The sequence below is a fragment of the Tamandua tetradactyla genome, chromosome 6 (genome assembly GCF_023851605.1).
Source record: "Tamandua tetradactyla isolate mTamTet1 chromosome 6, mTamTet1.pri, whole genome shotgun sequence".
Classification (NCBI taxonomy): Eukaryota; Metazoa; Chordata; class Mammalia; order Pilosa; family Myrmecophagidae; genus Tamandua; species Tamandua tetradactyla.
Window position 1 is genome coordinate 174,356,223 of NC_135332.1, and position 16,276 is coordinate 174,372,498.

General features: G+C 37.2%; 1 protein-coding gene across 4 annotated transcripts in view; it reads right to left on the reverse strand.

The window, feature by feature from the left end:
• Positions 1-16,276, reverse strand: part of ASAP1 (ArfGAP with SH3 domain, ankyrin repeat and PH domain 1) — a 401,437-nt gene that overhangs the window by 168,831 nt on the left and 216,330 nt on the right. For all 4 annotated transcript variants that reach the window (XM_077167668.1, XM_077167667.1, XM_077167671.1 and 1 more), the window contains one exon: positions 1,441-1,586. In XM_077167668.1, coding sequence (XP_077023783.1) covers positions 1,441-1,586 — 146 coding nt within the window. The remainder of the gene's footprint in view (positions 1-1,440; positions 1,587-16,276) is intronic.

Sequence of the window (16,276 nt, forward strand, 5' to 3'; positions counted from 1 at the left end):
ATGGCACTCTTTTGAATGAAAGAGATGTAACTGATCTAAGATTACAGAACTATCAATTCATAAAACACACCTAAATGAGAAAGAACATATAGGCCCTAAATTCAAAATTATCCTTTTTTTTAAGTTTTGAAAATAATTTTAAAAAAATTTATATTTTCAACACTTTTCTTTAAGATTAGCAGATTTACCATATAAGATAAATTAAACCACCAATTAAAATCAAATTGTCAGGAAGACAGACACATATTTACACATACATTTATCTAGTACGATAGAACAAAATATTCTGATTAGTCAAATATTCATGCTAACGTGCTGCAGAAAGGTAGATTTCATTTTTCAAATTGGCTGTATTCATCTGTAAGCTAGGAATTTGTAACAAATGGACTTATGGTAAGGTTCTCAGATAAGGCCACATAAGCCTATTCAATATTTGAGTAACTTACTCATAGTAATGTAATTTTTGAGATTGAGTTCTAGATTCGGGATCAAAATGTTTTTCCATATTGACACAAATGAAACGTAATACTTGTAATTTATATTTCTAATGTATTCTTTATGCAGAAATTATTATTACTCTTTTAACCAATTAGATAGCAAAAGTTACTGAAGAATATCTTAAAAAAAAAAAATCAGTGCTAGAATATAGGAGAGTTTATGTTAATCAGTTTCTCTTGGTTTCAATAACTCTACCCTGCTATCAAATGGGTCAAAGGTACAAATTCTAGGACTCTCACAATGGGATTTTCTTAAAAGTGACCTATATATGCAGGTCTATTTTTTTTTTTTTTAACTTTCAGAACTGATGACTGCGGAAGGGGCTATTAAATTGTTATTTTTATTTTATTTTAACTTTTAATTTTGAAGTACTCTCAAATTTATAGGGCGAGAACTGACATGGCAGGGCCTAACACCACCAAAAGTCCCAAAGAAGGGCGGAGACCCCAGTGTACTTGGCCCTTCTGCCCCCAGATGCAGAAGGGCCTCATGGACAGTCTGTCTGAGAGAAAAAATGCAGAACAGTGGTGAGCTCCATCACACCTCTAACACAGCTCTGTCACAACTCCATGCATGGGCCATTTTACTCCCTTCTCCGTCTTCATTCTACCAACATACATTTAACACTTGTCAAAAACAGCCCCATTGAACACTGACTCTGAGCTGCCTAACTAATTCTACGTCATTTGTGATTTCTTCTGTAGTACTACATAGGAAAAATGAAACAAAAGACGTAACTGCTGAAAATGAATGAAAATCTAAATGAATAAATGGTTCTTTATTTAAAAAAAGAATACAAACCCCACATAGAGAACTCCAACATACTTCTACCCCATAGATACCCAGATGTACCAGTTTTAACATTTAAATCTTCTTTTTACATAATCTTATTATACCTTGGTCATGCTAATTTTTTAAAAAGTCATTTATGAAATGGCTTACCAGATTTTTCAGCAGAGTGGACAGTTCCTTCGTAAGGGTGGAAAACTTGACAAAAGCGGTGCCAAGATCTGGGTTGTCACGACTTAAAAAATTACTCCCAAACTTATCAAGAACTTGTGCATAGTTTTCTTCATTTTGTACATGATCTAGAAGAAACAGAGAAGAACAGAAGAGTCTGAGTTATTATTTGCCACAATGAAAGTTATTTTTAACATTGATCACTAGAAACTCTCAAAAAGGAAAGCAAAGAGAAACTGCATCGATTACTTATTGAACACGTCTAGAATGTGGTTAGCAAAGCACAGAATGTCTTAACTCACTCTACTAACAATGGTTTTTTCCTTTTTCTTTCTCATCATTTAGCTCTTTTATATTTTAACTAACCTTCTTAGTCCCCTGGAGGTTGAGGGGTCAAATTACTACCATATTTTCAAGCAATTAAGAAACAATGATTATTAGGGCACAGAGAAAAATCTCCTTAGAAAATAAATCTTGAAATGTAAAAGGAAAATCCATGTGCTTCATGTTTCTTTCTCCACAACTAACCTTAATTTCCTTTCAGTTTGTCTAAGCACCAGGTCTGAAGAATAGCATTTGTAAAATGTTTTTTCATAGTCTGTCTTGGTGAAGGCTTGAACCAGATAAATCTAGGTTTGCAGTATGAGCTTTGCTAACCTTAATGGTTTTTTGCTTTTTTTTTTTTTTTTTAAATTCTCTATTGCTGGTACTCTACCTGGCACATGAAAGGCATCAATCAAATATTTTCAAATAAATTATTTTTCTCTGAGGTTTGGTTTTCTGATCTACATGAGGTTAGTATCTGCCTTACAGGATTGTGGTGCTTATCAGCTGACATAAAACATAAAAAGCTTTCTCGATAGAGAGAATGCTGCATAAGTAACAACTCCTGCCTCCTCAAAACACTTTTACTTGGTTTCCAGGACTGTACACTCCCTGGATCTTCCTCCTATTCATGGCCATGTCTCTCAGTTTTCTCTGCTGGTTCTTTCTGACTTCATGGAGTCAGAGAGCCCCAGGCCTCACTCAGTTCTTTATCTACCCACCATGGGTTCTCATTTAGTTTATACCTTTAAGTACCACCTTCCACCTGACATTTCTAAATTGTATCTACAGCCCAGATCCTACCTCTGAAATAGAGACTTGTATATGTAACGGCCTATCCAATATCTCTACTTGGCTGTCTAATAATTATGTTCAATTTTCACATGTCTAAAATCAAACTCTTGATCTCCTGCCCTATCCTGTTCTTTCCAACAGTTTCCTGCTTCAGTTAATGACAAATACATTCTTGTAGTTGTTCAGGTTCAAATCCATCAAGTCACTCTTGATTCTTCTCTCTTACCCCAAATGCAACCCATTAGAAATCCTGTTGCCTCTACCTTTAAAATATTTGCATCTAAAATATGACAACTTCTCACCATGTCCACGGCAATCAACCTTATCCAACATTATCCCTAGCCTTGACGTCAACTGGCCTGTCTCTTTGCTATTGTTCTTACTTTCCTACAGTCTATTATCAACACAGCACCCAATGTGATCCTGTTGAACTGAACACTGTATGGTGTGACTTCTCTGCAGACATTCTCACTTATTGAAGTTATCCAGGCTTCCTCTCCTTGCAGGCTTATGGAGAGGAATATCCTACTTCCCCACACCTTTAGTTAGGCCTGGAATGTGACTTGCACTAACCAAAGAAATGCAAGTAGAAGGGATGTCCACTACACTCATATGGAAGCATTTCAAATGCCTATGCTCAGCTCTTCACCTCTCTTCCTCTGTTGTGGTGTACAGAGAAGCATGCATTTGTATGTAGGACCACAGTAGGTGTATAATATTTATTGAATGAATAAGTGAACACACAAATATCTATCAGTCATTTTAAAGACTTAATTCAAGTAACTCCTCCCTTAGTTGGCAATGAGCCTTTCTTGCTCATAATTCTCTGTGGCTCTACCGCAACATTCTCCCTACCATACCATATCGGATCTGTAAATGTCCTAGCTACCACATGATTGCATCAAATATCTGGTCTGCCACTGCATAACCAACCAACAACATCACTGTGTTTTTTCCAGTGAGTTAGACTTACTAAGCTAGGGATCAACTAATATTTGTTGAATTGGGTTTGCTGAACTCCGTTTTTAGGAATTTAAGAATCCTCCTCTTCTTAAATCTTCTAAATGTTCAGTAGCTAAGAAGAAAGCATGTAATATTACAGTCTCAACACCACTTCAATACTGCATGGGAACAATGTGAGCATGCGAAGTAGAACGCAGAGTCTGGATTGGGGAATATCTCAGGAAAGAAGTCTAAATACAATAAAGGAAGCAAGTGCCATAGGAGCCCAATAAAATGAAATGAGGCCCTAGCATCCCTCTAATCATTGCCGCATTAAAAATTCATGAAGCCTGCAGCGGTTGTCAGCATTTCAGGCTGAGATATTTAAAAAGATAAAACGCAGCTCTGGTTACTGCCCAAGTTCACTCATAGAAGCTGCTCAGAAAAATTTAAAAGAAAAGCCACATCAACTGAACAGACAGGATGCATATCTCTCTCTCATATGCGGGAGCTGCCTCTGATACCTTCTGACCAAGGTAAAAAAACGCCAGCCTGTTCTCACCACTGAGTAGCCCACTTCATCTGCCACCCTTTACTGCTTTTGGAGGCCTGTGAAGAAGAATTCAGCTGCATGCATTTCAAAAGCTTATAAGAGTAGTATAAGATATGGAGATAGGCTTTGTTTGAAATGATAAAATTTTTCAAATGAAATACAGAAAACTGTATAGGTTAACAAAAGAAATACATGTGTACTCACCGCACAGCTTAAGAAAATAAAATACTACAGATATAATGAATGCTTCCCAACAACTTCACCCCAAGTCCTCTACCTGACCCAAATTTCTATCATCCCTTTCTAAACACAGCCATTACTCGGCATTTTGAGTTTCATCTTCACAGATACTTTTCTACATTTATTGCAGAAATACATATTCATAAACCATATAAAAAGATTACCTGCTTTAAAATTTATCTAAATTGCATCCTTTTGAAATTTGCTTTTTGCATATGTTTTTGGGAATTGTCCATGTGGACAGTCATAGTTCTAGTTCAATCAGTTTACCTGCTGGAGGTATTCTATTGTACACATTTACCACAGTTTATGTATCCATTTTCCTTTAGATGGATGCTTAAGTTGTTTCTCATTTTTTTCCTATTAAAAACAATAGCACCAAGCACATTTTTTTGTAATTGTCTCCTGGGGTACCATAAACATGCTCTTCATCTCACTTTATTTAGTGTTTCTGTGTACCAAATACGTGCCTAGGGTGGTACTAGGTACAGAGGCTACAAAGAATTATGAGAAGCTCGCAGTGATCAGTGATGATAGACACATCAAAACACACATGAATTTATCTAAGGGCTAAGGAAGAGATAGGTCATGGGAAGGAAGAATGACATTCACTGAGAGCCACCTTTGAGCCAGATGCTTTTTGTTGTTGTTGTTGTTATGGGCAGGCACCAGGAACCAAACCTGGGTCTCTGGCATGGCAGGTGAGAATTCTGCCACTGAGCCACCACTGCACTGCCCGAGCCAAGCTTTTTATAATATTATATTTAACTACCACTTGGGCTCTGAAAGGGAAGGATAATAGGCAGATGAAACAGGTATAAAATGTGATATGAGAGAAAAAAGGTAAAGACTGGATAAGAAAATTGGAGGCTAGGTCATGGGTCCTCCATATTTTGCTAATTTCACAACTGAGTCACCACAGTATATACACACATATGTGTGGGTATATGTTATATATATAACCTCATATAATGATACATACATACACACACAATTTTCTGCACAGACACATTTTAAAATGTAACAGCTTAGTAAGAAATATCTTGGGATAATAATAATAATAGTCTGATGAGGGCAGAAACTGGGAATCAAATGTAAGCAGCCCAGCACAATGCCTATGGATGTGGCCTGTGCACTAAACCTGCCAGCCACTGTTCCCTACACACCTATGACTGCAGTTACGACAGAGCGAGGTCTATAATATCAGAGCATAGGAGCATATGTCTCATGTTTTAAGTTTTTTTTTACTATTGCATTAAAATTCTAACAGTGACAGTTTAGTAGAAAAATTACATATTCACTCATATCACTTTGTACAGAATTAAGGGTTTACCTAAAGATTTCAACAGACTGTGCATGAGAGGACAAAGGGAGATGATTCTGGTAAAGGTATAGCATGAGCAAAGGCAGAAAGGGAAGAAGACAACTATTACAGGAATAATAAGCAAAGTGAATGGAAAGTAAATTCAGGGGCATAGGGGAGAAGAAGAAAATAAAAGGAGAGGGACCGATAGGATAGAAAAGGGCTTCATTAGGTCAGGAGGTATCAGAGAGCAGAACAAAGCTCTGTCTTAAGATTGCATTATGTCCAAGCAAAAAGTCAAGACAACTTTTGGGAGGGAGGCAAGATGAGGGCCAGAGCAAGCAAGTGGACACAGGGACTTGGTAAAAAGGAAAGAGAGAAATCAGATCCACCAATTAAGGAGATCCATTCTTTTCAAGTATTTATTGGAAATCTCTGGCATTCGTGGCATTCTTGAAGAATGTAAGATAATTCTAAGAACTAGGCAAATCTTTTCAGGTGTGGTAAAGAGCAAAATAACAAGTTTTGCTAATTGAGGCTAGGATTTCAATTGCCAGCATTTTAATGGGGAGATCACTAACATGCCCAAGCATGTTAGTGTTTTCAGAATAAAAGGAAGAAAAACCATTAGTTGTCATGGATTTTATTATATATTTAAAAATGTTTACTACAGTTATAAGTGATTTTGACACAATGACATATGAGATACTTAAAATCTCTTTGTACATTTGATGAACCTGTAATTCATCGGCTTCACTTAAACACATCAGGATCTTTTCTTTCTTGACTGTACACAGTCAAAATTAATTTGAAAATTAATATTGGAGATGGGTAGGGGGTGAGATAGAGAGGTTAAATTCAGACCTCAACAAACGTGCCAGCTAGAAATACTGGCACCTTAACAAACATATCAGTACATAACCACCACAGCAATATGTGAGTAATTACTATTTCCGTAATAATAGTGTGATAGAAAATTTTTGAGCATCTAGTATAGCTAGTTACTGCCCTAAACGCTTTATATTACTTCCTTTATTCTTATCAACACGTTTGTCAGATAAGTACTATTATCATCCTAATTGTATAGATACAAAAACTTGCCCAATGTCAAACAACTCATGAATAAGATAATTAAACTGTGGTCTTCTTTATCTCAGAGGAGGGTACATTCCCCCATATTCTAAAATGGGACACATCCGGGTTCAACCCAGCTCTGTCACTAGCTGCCTGCATGGTAACCTGGTCAAATAACTTTACCTTTCTAAGACTCAGCTCCCGCACCTGTAAAGTGGAGTTATTAGCATTTACCTCATAGAGCTACTATGGAGATTAAATAAGAGATAGTATGTCAAGTGCCTGGTACATGATAAGCTCAATCAATATTAATGACGACCATGACAAGGACAATGATGGCAACAACAGGTTGCCCAGGCTGGACCACTGCAGTGGGGTCAGGATGATTCTCAGCCATGTCATTATCACTGCCATTTATTAAGCACTATGTAATTAACCCATCACCATCAATATCCTAAAACTCATACACTATTCCTAGAAGGCAGCTGGCATAAAACCCTGCAGTCTTCCTAAACAGAATCCTACACCCTGTGTGCATTAAATCTCCAATCCCCTGTGCTGGTCTGAAATGATTTATGTACCCTAGAAAAACCATGTTTTAATCCTAATCCCATTTTGTAAAGGCAGCCGTTTCTTCTAATCCCTAGTCAGTACTGTATGCTTGAAACTGTAATCAGATCACCCCCCTGGAGATGTGATTTAATCAAGAAGGGTTGTTAAATTGGATTAGGTGAAGGTGGGTCTCCACCCATTTGGGTGGGTCTTGATTAGTTTACTGGAATCCTATAAAAGAGGAAACATTTTGGAGAATGAGATTTGGAGAGAGCAGAACAACATAGCCATGAGAAGCAGAGAGTCCATCAGCTAGCAAATTTTGGAAATGAAGAAGGAAAACGCCTCCTGGAGAGCTTCGTGAAGGGAAGCTAGGAGAGAAAGCTAGCTCATGATGCCGTGTTCACCACATGGCTTTCTTATGAGAGAGAAACTCTGACCCTGTTAGCCATATGCCTTCTCACTTGATAGAGAGACCCTGAACTTCATTGGTCTTCTTGAACCAAAGTATCTTTCCCTGGATGCCTTTGACTGGACAGTTGTATAGTCTTGTTTTAATTGGGCCATTTTCTTAGCTTTAGAACTGTAAATTAGCAACTCATTAAATTTCCCATTTAAAAGCCATTCAGTTTCTGGTATATTGCATTCTGGCAGCTAGAACACCCCCTGCCCTCTCCCCACCCTATTAACCTGCACTTTAATTTTTATTTCTATGAGCATGTATAAACTCTGATATTTCCTTTGTAGATTTAACATCTAAATCTGTAACAATCTAACTTGCTTTGATACCAACTTAACTTCAGTAACATACATAAACTACATTCTACAACCCCGTCCCCCTGACCTTTGTGTAGTTCTTGTCACAAATTGCATGTTTATACATTATGAGTCCAAAACCACTGGTTTATCATTACATCTTATGCATTTGCCTTTCAGATCCTGTAGGAGGTAAAACAGGAATTATAAACCAAAAACACAACAGTAATGGCATTTATTTACCCTGTCATTACCCTCACTGGAGACCTTTATTTCTTCATGTTGTTCTGATCTACTGCCCTTTCTTTTCAATCTGGAGAACTCTGTGTTTGAATGGCTATGTCTTTTAATTTGACTCACATGCCCTATGATTGAGGGACCTAAAAATCTAAGTCTTAGCTCTAGCCTCTACCATGTGAATCTGGTCACATGACTATAGCTCTTAGGGCCTTAACAGAACAGGTCTAATAATACCTACACAGCCTTCCTCTGGGGAATTGGCCACTCAGAGATAAACAGATCATAATTAACATGAAAGCTCTTTTGGGGAAATCAACAACAGAAAGCATTATAAAAACACAAGGGATTATTTGTATTTAATGAGTCTAAGGCCTTGAGGGCACGCATAATGAGTCCATCCTAAAGAGTATCCCTCACCAGGACCAAGCACAACCTTATGTTTACAGAGGCTGTAGTGGTGAAGGGAAACTAAGACCCAAGTATAAATTTCCACTCTGTATCTAAATGGCTGCATATAGCGCTGGAAATGTACTTAATCTTTCTGAGCCTCAACTTCATGTATGAAATGTGGTAATGTTTATAAAGCACATGGCATGCTTCTAAAATGTCTTTATTTTTCTTACTTTCACTCATCCCCAAGATTGAAGGCTGAAATTTTGTTGTTAACAGACAACAGATATTACAAAATATCACGATATTCTATGAAGGGCTCTAGGACACGTGACAGTTGCAGACTGGGTTCCAGGTCTTCCACTCACAGGCTGTCAATCCAGGGCATTTACTTATCACTGCTTTCCTAACTGTACTAATATCTACTTGATAGAGAGATTTATTATGGGAAAAGGACACTTAAAGCCTGCAATGGGCCCTAGCCAGTTTCTGGACTGTGTTGGGAGTTTATGAAATGCTAGGTACCATTCTTCTCTCTAAAGCGAGTTTCACTTTTCTGGGAGTCGAATTTCGCTTTTTTTATGTCAGTTCTCTTCTGAGCCAAGAGTCCAGAAGAATTTGTGTTTATCACCTTATATTCATGAGCCTGGAAAAATATTCTGGAGGACAGTTTCTATACATACACTATGACCCTACAGTCACACAACCCAGCCAAAGTTTTCCAGTCTGCCAAGCTCCATTAAAATTCCACGCCATAGCACTTACTACTGCCAGAACTCCCTGCCTTTTTCAAAGTTAAATAGAAAAGTAACATTCCAGGCAGATTTGCCATTCCTCCTCTCTTCAGCCTCTTGCAATGCCAGAGTTCCCAGTCATACCTAATTTGTTGTAACATGCCCAATCTCCAGTACCGAGCTCTGAAACACAGTCAGTGCTCAGTAAAATGCTCTTGTTCTTTTTGCAAAAGTCCCAACCTCGTGCTAGCTCTCTTTCCTTCAAAAACTATTTACTTCGCATCAACCACGTACCAGGCTTATAAAATAAAATTAGCTTTTATTGCAATAATAATGCCATGTAACATATTTCATAAATTACAGCACTGGTATAAAGGTGAAAGTGATAAATTCTTTTATACTACCCTATAATACTTTGTAGCACTAATCATACTCTAAAAAAATTTAGCTCCATTTGCTTCTAAAAGTACAAAAATATCCACACATTATTACAGAGATGCATAAAATTAAAAAGTATAATTTCTTTCTCCTTCTCCAATCCCACATCCTTGAGGTAAAATTCTTTTAATATGCTGCTGAATTCGATTTGCAAGAATTCTGTTGAAGATTTTTACATCTATATTCATTAGAGAGACTGGTCTGTAGTTTGCTTCTCCTGTAATATCTCTGTCTGGCTTTGGTATGAGGGTGATGTTGGCTTCATAGAATGAGTTAGGTAGCTTTCCCTCCTCCACAAGTTTTTTGAAGAGTTTGAGCAGGATTGGTACTAATGCTTTCTTGAATGTCTGGTAGAATTCACATGTGACGCCATCTAGTCCTGGACTTTTCTTTTTGGGGAGCTTCTTAACGACTAATTAAATTTCTTTACTGGTGATTGTTTTTTAAAGGTCATCTATTTCTTCTCGACTCACTGTTGTTTGTTCATGCCTTTCTAGGAGGTTGTCCATTTCATCTACATTGTCTAGTTTATTAGCATAAAGTTGTTCATGGTATCCTCTCATTACCTCTTTTGTTTCTGTGGGGTCAATGGTTACATCTCTTCTTCCATTTCATTTTATTTATTTGCATCTTCTCTCTTCTTTTTGTCAGCTTTGCAAAGGGCCATCAGTACTACGGATTTTCTCATAGAACCAACTTATAGTTTTGTTGATTTTCTCGATTGTTTTCATGTTCTCAATTTCATTTATTTTTGCTCTAATCTTCATTATTTCTTTCCTTTTGATTGCTTTGGGGTTACTTTGTTATTCTTTCTCTAGTTCTTCCAAGCGGACAGTTAATTTTTCAATTTTTGCTCTTTCTTCTTTTTTTTGATATGGCATTTATGGCAATAAATTCCCCTCTTAGCATTGCCATTGCTGCATCCCATAAATTTTGAATGTGTTGTGTTTTCATTTTCATTTGCCTCAAGACCTTTACTGATTTCTCTTGTAATTTCTTTCTTGACCCACTGGTTGTTTAAGAGTATGCTGTTGAGCCTCCATATGTTTGTGAATTTTCTGGCATTCTGCTTGCTTTTGATTTCCAACTTCATTCCTTTATGATCTGAGAAAGTGTTTTGTATGATTTCCATCTTTATAAATTTATTGAGAGTTGCTTTGTAATCCAGCATATGGTCTATTCTTGAGAATGGTCGATGAGCACCTGAGAAAAAGGTGTAACCTGCTAGTTGTGGGGTGCAATGTTCTATAAATAAAAATCTGTTAAGTCCAGCTCATTTAATGTACTATTCAAATTGTTTCTTTACTGTTCCTCTGTCTAGATGTTCTGTCCATTGATGAGAGCAGGGAATTGAAGTCTCCAACTATTACGACATGTGTCTATTTCTCTTTCAGTGTTTGCCTCATATGTTTTAGAGCATTCTGGCTTGGTGCATAAATATTTATGATTGTTATGTCTTCTTATTGAATTGCTCCTTTTATTAATATATAGTGTCCTTCTTTGTCTCTTATAACTATTTTACATATGAAGTCTAATTTGTTAGATATTAGTATAGCTACTCCTGCTCTTTTCTGATTGTTATTTGCATTCCTATAGACAGCATATAGATGGGTGCTGTTTTTTAATCCATTTTGCCAGTCTGTGTCTTTTGATTGCAGTGTTTAATCCATTAACATTTATTGTTATTACTGTAAGGGCAGTACTTTCTTCTATCATTTTGTCTTTTGGATTTTATATGTCATATCTAATTTTTCTTTTCTTATTTTTTTTACCTTTATCTCTATACTCTTCACCACACCTCTCTCTCCTGTTTTTTCCTATCTGTCTCTAGTGTTTTCTTTTTTTTCCCTTTTTTCTTTTTCTATCAGTCCTGCCCCCCCGCCCCTGCCACAGGGCAAAACCCAGCAACCTCAGCTTTTACTTGAGGTTCAGCTGAGCTGGGGGCCTATATTTAATAGTTAGAATTTGTTAATTAATTCCACAATTGGAGCTTGGTTGTACTCAGCTCCTGCTGCTGGTAAAGTCTCTTTCCTTTCCCCTCGGGGAAGCAGACTGTGGGGGAGGGGCACTGGCTCCATGGCTTGGGGGACTCATGGTTCTGGGGGTGCTCACAACCAGTCCAGCTTGTCCAGACTGGGGTACGATGTATGTGTCCAGACTGGGGTATGCTATGTGTCCGGTCACTGACGTGGCATCAGCAGTTGTTCTGTACTGTTTCTGGCTATTCACTAGCTGCTCTGGAGGACGAATTAAATCCCACATCTCACTAAGCCCCCACCTCCTTGAAATAAGCAAAGTGAATAATCTAGAGTATATCCTAGCAAAACTTTCTCTATGCTCTAACACACACACATATACATGCACACAGGCTTTCACTCCTTTCCTCAAAATTTTTAAGCCAAAATGGGATTATATTAAACACAAGATTCTACAGCTTTTATCCTACTGAATAAAAATCTTGAAATTTGATGCAAATAAATCTAATTGTGACAATATTCTATAATAAACTCTACTAGTTTTTGTCACCAAAAAACCCCGATAAATATTATACATAAGCTCTTACATTCCATTACTCTAACTCTAGAAACACATATTTACAAAAGCAAAATTGCTAGAGCATAGTACATAAAAACATTTCAAACTTTAATTCCTAGTTGCCACCTTTCTTTCCAAAATGGTTGCAGCAATTCACATTCCCAACAGCGATACAAACATAAAAGGACCTATTTCTCTGTAACCTTATCAGCACAAGGAATTATCTTTCTTTTTATTTCTTGCAACACAGATGTGTGAAAACCTTGACTGTAGTAAGCCTGAATATCTCTTCTTTTTTCTATTTCACTGTCCAATAACATTTCCTTTTCTGCCTGTTTACATACTTTGCCTAGTTTTCTTTCAAGAAGGCTGTCATTTTCATGAGGGAAAGTAATCTTTTGTGATATGTGCTGCATTTTTTCCCATGTGTCTTATAACTTTATGTTGTCCTTTGCTATACAGAAATGTTAAAACTAGTAGTCAATATATCAATCCTTATCTAAATGGGTTTTGGGTTTTCTACTTTGCTGATGTTCCTAAACCTACTAATGCTTATTATTGTTGAAAAAACATTTAAATCTTTAATCCAATGCAATGTATCTGTTAATACAGCAAGAGGAAGGAAGTGTTTTAACTTCATTTCTAGCATGTTCCTAAACTTTCTAATATTTACCTTTTTTTATTTTCTTACTTAGTTCTCTATTCTCTTTCTTAACATTAAATTCTTAATCCTTAAATCCTATGGATTTAAGAGCAGGACTCTAAATTTATTTTCTTTCTCCATATGAAAATACATTACTTTTTTACAAGCCTAAAACTTACCTATTATATAAAAAAATAAATGAATACATGGATAAAAATGGACAGATTAAGTTAGGTTTCACAATAGATGATAACTGAACAAAAACCTGAGGAATGCTTTGTTGTTTAACAAGTAAACCTGAGGTAAGGACATTTTAGGAAGAAGGTAACAACATATCAAAAAGAACCATAAAGCTCCCAGGAGTAAATAGACATTGTTTGCTTGAGTGGACACTAAGGAATCTCTGGCTCTTATTCCAAATACCCAGGGAATTTCTTCCTTGGGTAGGTAGGGATTTGAAAAGGGGAAGGAAGAGGGCACCTTTGTCCAAGGCCATAGCAAAACCAGTATGACTGGGAGAGCTAGGGGAGTCTGCCCACCTCCACACCTGCCACCAGCCTCTGCAGCAGGGGTGGGGTGGGGCCTGAGCATCAGTACCCATGGGAGCATCTGTGCCTTGGCCCCTGAGCTCCCCATGCAGGACAGAGCCCTGGAGGACAAGAGAGGGTGAGAAGGACAGGCCCAGCCAAGCCCAGGGTGGGCAAGGTCTGGTAGTGAGAGACTCAGAGAGAAGTAAGAGGAGAAAAGGAAAGGGAAACTGTTAGGTCCTGTTCATTAAGAGACACTGTTAAGGAGAGGAAGATGACTGATAAGCCACAAACAGAAAGAAGATATTTGCAAAACATATAGCTCATGAAAAATTATTATCCAGAATATATAAAGAAGTTTTAACAAAAGAATAAGAAAGACAAAACGCTCAAAAGAAAAGCAGGCAAAATATTTAAGCAGGCACTTCAAGGATGATAATGTTCAAATAGCTAACATGAAAAGATGCTCAACTTGATCAGCTGTGGTAGTCTTAAAATGGCACAGATTCTTTGATACTCCTCTTCTTGAGTACTAGCCAGACCTGACGCTCTTCTGAGGAGCTTTCTTCTAAGGAACCACAGCTTCCCCCTCTCTACCTCCTTCCTTCATCGCTCAGGAACCATCTGGGAAGAGGGGCTCCGGCCTCCGCCTTCATGTGGCACAGCCACAGCCGCATCCTGATTACAACCTTGGGAGCGGCACCAAGCCAGAATAGCACAGCTAACCTGCTCCTGGATTTTGCAGCCTCAGAACTCATAAGAGACAATAAATGTTTCTGTTTTAAGCCAGTAAATTTGGAGGCAATTTGGTACGCTACAATAAAACATCAAGAATAGGATCATTTTCCTATTCACCTCTGAAAGAGTTAACAGATAACTGTAAGTCCTGGTTTCAAAAAAAAAAAAAAAAAAAGGAATGGGGTCATGCACCCAGCATGGTGGAACTGAGAAAGTCTACTTGACCAAAAGGGGGAAGAGAAGTGAAATCAAATTTCAGGGACTGAGAGATTTCAAATAGAGTCATGAGGTCATTCTGGAGGTTATTCTTATGCATTATATAGATATCCCTTTTCAGTTTTAGTGGATTAGAATAGCTACAAGGAAATACTTGAAACCTCTGAACAGCAGTCCAGTAAGTAGCCTTGATTCTTGAAGATTATAGTATAACTATAGAGCTTTTACAGTGTGGCCACGTGATTGTGAAAAACCTTGTGAATGACACTCCCTTTATCCAATGTATGGACAAATGAGTAAGAAAATAAAGATAAAAAATGAATAAATAATGGGAGAGGGGAGAAAAAGGGGTATGGGGTGTTCTGGGCATTCTTTTTTTTTAGAATAATGAAAATGGTCAAAAACTGATTGTGGTGATGAATGCACAACTATATGATGATACTGTGAACCACTGACTGTACACTTTGTATGATTATAAGGTATGTGAATATATCACAATAAAATTCATTAAAAAAAAAGCAGCAGCTGAATGAGCCCCAAATAGCAGAAACCCAAAGAAATCCACACTAAGACACATCATAAAAAAATGCTGCTGAGATAAATAACAACAAACATCTTTGCTTTCGCAAACAAAGCAAACAGAACAAAAAAAAGAACAGCATCATGCAAATTAAAACCAAAGAGAAACACTTACATACCAATTAGATTGACAAAAATTAAAAGCCACCAGCACTTGTTGGTGAGGGTTTGGTACAAATTAATTCTCATTTGTATGTGAAAATGTAAAGTGGTACTACTTTAGAAAATAATTTGGCATTTTCTAGTTGAAAATACACATAACGTACGACCTAGAAATTCTACTCTGAAATGTACCTAGAGAAACTCGCCTATCCACGACCCTTCTGTAATATAGGGGTAGAAAATATTCATCACCAGTAGAACGGATAAGCTGTAGTATAATCACACAATGAAATAGCTCACTGCAGTGAAAATTAACTTATAGCTACACTCAACAACATCAATGAATCTCACAAACACAACACTGAGTGGAAAACAGCCACAGAAGAATACTGTAGTATGATTCCATTTATATTGTATGTTGTTTAAGGATACAACCAGATGTAATAAAACGATATAAAAAAGTAAGAAAATGAAACCCACAACATTCAGAAAGTGCTTGCCTCTGAGGAGGAAGGAAAAGGAGTTTGAGAGGAGCCTATTGGGGCCTCCAAAGGTAACAAGAGACGCTCTTTTTTCTTCTAGATGGTGGGTGCACAGGTGCGATGGCATCATTTTCTTTATACTTTAAATATTTTACAAATATTTTTTTCTTACCTACTCAATATTTAATATTTTAAATAATCAAGTAAAGAGAAGAGACTTTCAGAGGCTATAAAGTAGGCATGTCTGTGCACCCTAGTCAGGATCATCAAGGCCAAGTTTTAATTCTGCAGAGATCATGTTATTGGGGAATGAGAGCTGGGTTTAGAGTCCAAACTCTTAATTTATTTCCTTTATATGTTTACTAGCATGGATCTGACATTTGATTATGAGCACATTATTTCACTTTTCTGAGCCTCAGTTTCCTCATCTGTGCCCACCATCACTCACTTTACAGGTCTACCATGAAGACTAAAGGACATAACATCCTTGGAGGCAGAAATGTGTGTGTACAGTTGTTTTTGGTTTTTAAAATTGCCTTTCTACACATCACATTGGATGATTCATTTCTCTCATTTTTTAAGGTCATTTAAAATTTGGGTTTGTTCTTTCAAAATTATAGCTAAGCCTCCCCGAAGAATGTGCCCCAGCTGTGGG